The following is a 7,404-nucleotide window of genomic DNA, read 5'->3' as shown; positions in this document are numbered from 1 at the left end:
TCGCACAAAAATATTAGACCTGATAAAATTTGCAACTACTTTTGAATCATTAGTCCGAGTGGCCTTAGCCTCCACCCATTTAGACACATAATCAACTGCCAGCAAAATATATATAAAACCAAATGAAGTAGGAAAAGGTCCCATGAAATCTATACCCCAGACATCAAAAATTTCAATAAAAATCAACGGGATCTGGGGCATATGATCTCTACGGGCTATATTACATACCTTTTGACAGCGATCACCTGACTTACAGAACACATAGGCATCCTTAAATAATGAAGGCCAATAAAATCCACTTTTTAAAACCTTATGAGCAGTTCTCTTGGGTCCAAAATGACCTTCACATGCAAAAGTATGACAAAAAGCTAAAATCGATTGAAATTCCACTTCACTTACACATCGCCTCATTACTTGATCTGCACATCTCTTCCACAAGTACGGGTCATCCCAGATAAAATACTTGGTGTCGCTCTTCAATTTATCCCTCTTTGATTTTGGCCAACTTGCAGGAAAATTACCCCGTTACTAGATAATTGACTAAATCGGCATACCAAAGCAATTGAGAATTTAAGGAAAATAAATGCTCTTCAGGGAATGCATCTTTCAACGGCTCGCTCTCCTTCCCAACTGGTATGCAACTCAAATGGTCTGCTACTAAATTCTCTGAGCCTTTTTTATCCCTTACCTCTAAGTCAAATTCCTGTAGTAGCAATATCCACCTGATGAGCCTCGATTTGGCATCTTTCTTGGTCATTAGGTACCTTAATGCTGCGTGGTCAGAAAATACAATTACTTTAGCACCTAGCAAATATGACCTGAATTTCTCTAAAGCAAAAATTACTGCTAGGAGCTCCTTCTCAGTAGTGGAGTAATTCAGTTGAGCTCCAGACAATGCTCGGGACGCATAGTAGATGACGTGGGCTGCCGTTCCCATTCTTTGCCCCAGCACAGCCCCTACAGCATGATCACTGGCATCGCACATGATCTCAAATGGTAGACTCCAGTCAGGGGGCTGGATGATTGGGGGTGAGGTCAACAATTCTTTCAACTTGTCGAAGACTTTCTCACATTTGTCATTGAATTTTAAGGTCACATCCTTTTGTAGGAGTTGGAACAACGGGGCTCCAATTTTTAAAAAATCCTTGATGAACCTTCGATAAAAACCTGCATGTCCAAGAAAAGAACGCACCTCCCACACATTCGCAGGGTAAGGTAATGCAGATATAATATCTATTTTAGCCTTGTCAATCTCGATGCCCTTAGACGATACAATATGACCCAAGACTATCCCGTGTTCAACCATAAAATGACATTTTTTCCAATTAAGCACAAGATTAGTCTCTATACACCTCATTAGGATCAATTTCAGGTTATCTAGACATGTATCAAAACTATCACCATACACACTGAAATCATCCATAAAAACTTCAATAATTTTCTCCACATATTCAGAAAAAATACTTACCATACACCTCTGGAATGTTGCATGTGCATTGTACAACCCGAATGACATTCGTCTATAGGCAAAGGTCCCGAACGGGCACGTGAAGGTTGTCTTCTCTTGATCCTCTGGTGCAATTGCTATCTGAAAATATCCTGAAAATCCATCCAAAAAGCAATAGTAAGCTCTACAAGCCAATCGTTCAACCATTTGGTCAATGAAAGGGAGAGGGAAATGGTCCTTTTTAGTGACGGCGTTTAGCCTACGGTAGTCAATACACTGCCTCCATCCAGTGGGTTTGCGCACTGGCTTCTTCCACAGTCACTCCTGCTTTCTTTGGGACTACCTGGATCGGACTCAACCAAGGGCTATCTGATATTGCAAAAATGATCCCCACATCTAGCAATTTTAGAATTTCTTTCTTTACAACTTCCATCATTAGGGGGTTGAGCCTCCTTTGAGCCTGCCGAACAGGTTTAACATTCTCTTCTAGTCTAATCCGGTGCATACAGATGGCCGGGCTGATCCCCTTAATGTCTGCGATTGTCCAACCTATCGCCTCTTTATGCTCTCTAAGGATCCGGATCAGTTTCTCCTCCTGGATTTTTTATAGTGCCGATGAGATAATCACCGAGAGTGTCTCATTGTCACCCAAATATGCATACTTCAGGTGCTCTGGTAAGGGTTTCAACTCCAAAACAGGCGCCTGCACCACCGATGGCAATACCCTCTGGTAAGGTTCGGGAATGAATATAGGTGAAACTTCGTACCTTTTTGTGGAGGTTGGCAATGAGTCCAGTGCTCCTATCGTACATTTTAAATCTTCACTCCACTCCACCTCAGGAGTTGTCTCCAACTCGAGGTGCTTGGTCAAAGCCACCTCCAACTCATCTCTGCCAACAGTTTCAAACACTTCCTACACCGCAGGGTCAATAGCACTCACAGAGAAAACAGAGCTAAAGTTGGAGTTTGAGGGATATTTCATAGTATCAAAGATATTAAAGTGCACAATTTCCCCATTAAACTCCATGGATAAGGTATCCTTATTAACATCAATTTTTGTTTGTACTGTACTCATAAAGGGTCTATCTAATAACAAAGGTGAGGGATCGGGGGAGTAGGAGTGGGCAAAAAAATCTGAAAATCCGAAAAATCGATCGACTCGCTCCGACCCGCCCCGAAAATTAGGTTATCCGACCCTATTTTTATCAGCGGAGCAGATAGGGTCGGGTACCCGTAAAATTCGGATACGGATACGGATCACAAAATCTAAAACCCGCAGGTACCCGACCCGGGGGTATATTTTACAAATATTAAAAAATATAGGGGCAAATTTATAATATTTTAAAGTTATTAACCCTAAGTTCCTAACATATCTCAGTCGACACTCCAGCCTTCAGTCTTCACTTCAGCGCCGCCGCAACTTCTTCACCTTCAGTCTTCAGACTTCACTCTTCAATCCTAGTTCCAAACACTCTTCAGCTTTCAGGCTTCTGGACCTTCAATTTCTCAAGTCCTAAACACTCAAGTTGGACAAGTGCAACGCCAACGCCGATCTTCACATAAAGGTAATTTCTCAGTCCCAAATTAGTTTTTTTGTGTCGATGATTTGATGAACCCAGATGATAAAATGTTTTCTTTTACCGGTCCTTCCAACTTGGTAAAAGTTTTCTAAAGTGAATTTGGGAAGTGTTAACATGATTGCACCTACATTTGTCACAGAAAAGCTTCATATCATCACTATTACATAATTTACATTCACTAATAAAAGGAAACTAGTGTTAAAGAGCTACCAAAAAACAGACACTGGAAATGCAAAACAAAAATTAAGACTCAGATACTTAAAAGTGAAAATGTTGCTTGATTCTCATGCTTTGAATTTCACGATTGCCCTTTCTGCAACTCATGCGATGGCTCTGAGGAAGTGATCTGGAGCTGTTAACTCATGTTTTGATAGGTTTCTGATTTTGGCAACGATGTGGAGTTGGAATTTTTCTTGAGGAATGTGTGGATATTGATTAGGAACAACTTTTATTTTGAATAAATTTGTTTGGTTAAAAGCTAAAGCAGCCGATGGACATCTAATATATGTATCAGTGCCTCCTCTGTATTTGATTGGGAGCGAAAAGAAAGGATCCCTGCACTCAAATAGGGAGTAAATTACTGCCTTCAAAATGCCATTCTTTATGGAGTAGTGATATCATTTTTACTTGATTCTCTACTGTCATGCTTTCTTAATTCTTTAGAACTAGCACAAGAAAATATGTTCTTCCTATTCTCTTTCATTGATTTTATTCCTCTTCTTTTTTTTTTTTAAAAATAATTAACTAGCATTATTAGTATGATGATGAGTACTATTATTATACGTTGAAGGTATGCGTCCAGTTCCATTTGCCATTTGGTATGCCGGGAATCAATTGGTAGTTGTGTCCTTGTGGAAAAAAAATAAAAATAAAATAATGGAGGGAAAAGGATATTCAGCTCAATTCATGTTTTAGTTTTTGTACATTTAAGAATCAACCTAGTGCCGAATTGGAATTGGTTTTTGCGTTGAATGGCTACAATTTAATGGAGCATCAGTGCTGATATGCACTAAACAAATGTAGGAGTATTATTATTATGCATAGCTCTGCAACTCACTAGAAAATCTTTTTAGTTGGGATTTGATTGGATTGCTTTTAATTTGCTTTGAAAAAATGGGCTTGCAATTTTAGTTCAAGAATCAGGGGTGGATGCATGGCATTGACCAATCTTGCTTTAGCTTCTCAAGCCATTATTTGAGACTTTGACTTCTGCTTGCTTTGCTTGAATTTTTCAGATGTCAAGTACAGGGGATAATACAGCTACAACAGCTACAAGCCCAAGTGTTGATCATTCATCATCAGATCCAAAAATTGTTGCTAAAGCCTCTGAAACTGATACATGTCAAGTACCACCTCTTCCAACATCCGAGACAAAAGTGTCTAGCAAGAGTAATAGGTCTTGGGTTTGGGAGCATTACGTAGTTGTTACAGGTACGGAAACAAAAGACAAGAAAGCTACTTGTAAATATTGTGAACAACTGATTGCTTGTGCAAGCAAAAATGGTACTACTTCTTTGAGTAATCACCTTCATAGGTGTAAAAAATATCCGTATAATAGCACGGATAAGAGGCAAAAGACGCTGGAGTTTAAACCAAAAGAGGGAGGGGGAAAAGCATTAACAACCCATATGTTTGATCAAGAAGCATGTAGGAGAATGTTGGCTAGGATGGTGATTATAGATGAACTGCCTTTTAAATTTGTGGAAAGGGAGGGATTTCTGGATTTTTGTCTAGTTATGCAGCCACGGTTTGAAATGCCATCACGTAGAACTATAACTACAGACTGCCATAAGCTTTTTTTAGATGAGAAGAAAAGTTTGAAAGCATACTTTGAAACTTTATCCTCCCGCATTTGTCTCACCACTGATGCTTGGACATCCATTCAAAATCTGAATTATTTGTGTTTGACAGCTCACTTCATTGATGATAAATGGAAATTGCACAAAAAGATTTTAAGTTTCTGTCCTATTACAAGTCATGCGGGTGAAGTTATTGGTCGGACAGTAGAAAAATGCTTGCTTGATTGGAAAATTAGTAAAGTTTTGACTGTTACGGTAGACAATGCTAGCTCAAATGACACTTGTTTGCAATATTTGAGAAGAAGGCTTATTAATTGGAAATGTATTGTCTTAAATGGAGAATACTTGCATATGAGATGTGCTGCCCATGTTTTGAATTTGACGGTTAGGGAGGGATTGAAAGACTTGGAAGACTCTATTGTTAGGATTCGATCAGCTGTGAGATATGTTAGGTCTTCACCTGCTAGAGCTCAAAGATTCAAATCTTGCATAGAAAAAGAAAGAATCGAAAGTAAAAACCTTGTATGCCTTGATGTTGAAACTAGGTGGAATTCCACATTTTTAATGTTAGAGGCTGCTCTAAAATTTCAAAAGGCATTTGAGTTGCTAGAAACTGTGGATAGCAAATATGTCGAAGAGTTGACTCCCCAAAGTGAGAATGATACTCGTAAGAGTTCTAAGATGAGGGGTGTGCCAACTGAGATGGATTGGGAGTATGCAAAAGATTTGTTGCCTTTTCTTCAAATTTTTTATGATTCTACTGTGAAAATGTCGGGTTCACGTTATGTGACAGGAAATGTATATATGAATGAAATTTTTGGCATTGGTGGTCTTCTTAATTCATTTCAAGAAAGTGATGACTTTGGTTTGTCAACTATGGCTGGAAATATGAAGAAAAAATATGACAAATATTGGGGTAATGTTGAAAGGATTAACATATTGATTCTGATTGCTGTTGTTCTTGATCCCCGGCATAAACTAAGTTATGTTCAATGGGCTATTGATGAGGATATGATCCTAAGAATGCTGAAATTTTAAAAGTTAAGGTGGAAAAGGTGTTACATTCTCTATTTGACTTTTATTCTGCTGAAAAATCACCTTATAAGGAAGTGATAAGTCAAAATCAGTTTAGGGAAATGGATAAAATGGATGTTGATACAATTACAGTTAAAGGGGCATCAGATTACATGCATGCAAAGTATTCTCAAAAAGCTGATACATTGGATAGCACTCACAATAAAACGGAATTGGACATCTATTTGATGGAAATGAAGGAAGATTTTCACTGTCCAAACTTTCATATATTGGATTGGTGGAAAAATAATGCTCATAGGTTCCAAGTTCTTGCTGCAATTGCTAGAGATGTATTAGCTATTCCAGTGTCTATTGTTGCCTCGGAGTTTGCTTTTAGTACGGGAGGCCGTGTGTTGGATTCTTTCTGAAGCTCTTTAACTCCAAGAATGGTGGAGGCTATAATTTGTGGACAAGATTGGCTTCGCAAGGGTATTCAACCAATTGATTTGGAAGAAAGTATAACTGAGCTTGAGGAAATGGAATCGGGTAGTACTATTCATATCTTGTTATCATTGCATTCAAAATTTTCTTATTCATTTGAGCTTCAACTTGTGCTAATATGTTTCTTGGTTGTTTTTATTTTTTGAAATTTTTTTTTTAGGTTTGACAGAGGAGCATTCTATTATTAATATTAAAGATTGATGATTCTTGAAGATTGTACTCCTTAATGTGTTGTAGAAGGTTAAGGTGATTGTAGCTGGAATTGGGAAATTTTGTTGTATTTCTAACTTTATGGCTTGGTGTGGAACTAAATAGTTTGAATACTGCTATTGTCTTTGTCTCTGTCTTGGGCTGGACGTACGGCAGGTTCATCTTCTAAGATGAAATTGCAAATTTGTTTGTTTTTGCTATTGTCTTTGTCTTTGCATTCATACAGGAATTTGCATTCTTTAATAGGGGCGGGTACCCTATGACCCGCCCCTATTTTTCGGGTATCCGAAAATCGGGTACCCGAGGGCAAGCGGAGCGGATTAGGGTCAAAAAAGTAGTGACCCGACATGTTAGGGTCGGGTCAGCCATTTGACGTTCGGGGCGGGTACCCGACCCGTGCCCACCCCTACGGGGGAGTGATCATCATCCATATCAAGTACATAAAAATCAGATGGAAACACCAAATCATTAACTTTCACCAACACATCTTCAACCAACCCATCAGGGTATGCATTGGTTCGATCAGCTAATTGAATAATTATCTCAGTTTCTTTTAATGGATCTAACTTTAGAGAAGCATATATAGATTTAGGCATGACATTAATTGATGTTCCCAGATCCAACATGGCCCTTCTAATCACAGTGTTACCTATCCTACAAGGGATAGTAAACATACCTGGTTCCCCGCACTTGGGTGGAAGCTTTCTCTGCAGGACTGCTGACACATTCTCCCCAACAATGACTCTCTCATCTCCCCTCAACCTCTTTCGATTGACACACAAGTCCCTTAGGAATTTGGCATATTTTGGTACTTGTTTGATCGCGTCTAACATGGGGATATTTATCTCAACCT

At 38.8% G+C, this 7,404-nt stretch overlaps 1 protein-coding gene across 1 annotated transcript; it reads left to right on the top strand.

Moving 5' to 3' along the window:
- Window positions 1–2,190: 2,190 nt before the first annotated feature.
- Window positions 2,191–5,864, top strand: LOC113755270 (zinc finger BED domain-containing protein RICESLEEPER 2-like). Its single transcript, XM_027299310.1, has 2 exons — window positions 2,191–2,481; window positions 4,263–5,864. Exons 1-2 carry the CDS (start codon window positions 2,191–2,193, stop codon window positions 5,862–5,864), a joined length of 1,893 nt encoding a protein of 630 aa, XP_027155111.1.
- Window positions 5,865–7,404: the final 1,540 nt, after the last annotated feature.

The sequence above is a fragment of the Coffea eugenioides genome, unplaced genomic scaffold (assembly GCF_003713205.1).
Source record: "Coffea eugenioides isolate CCC68of unplaced genomic scaffold, Ceug_1.0 ScVebR1_1371;HRSCAF=2210, whole genome shotgun sequence".
Lineage (NCBI taxonomy): Eukaryota > Viridiplantae > Streptophyta > Magnoliopsida > Gentianales > Rubiaceae > Coffea > Coffea eugenioides.
This window is presented reverse-complemented; position numbering and strand designations above follow the sequence as displayed.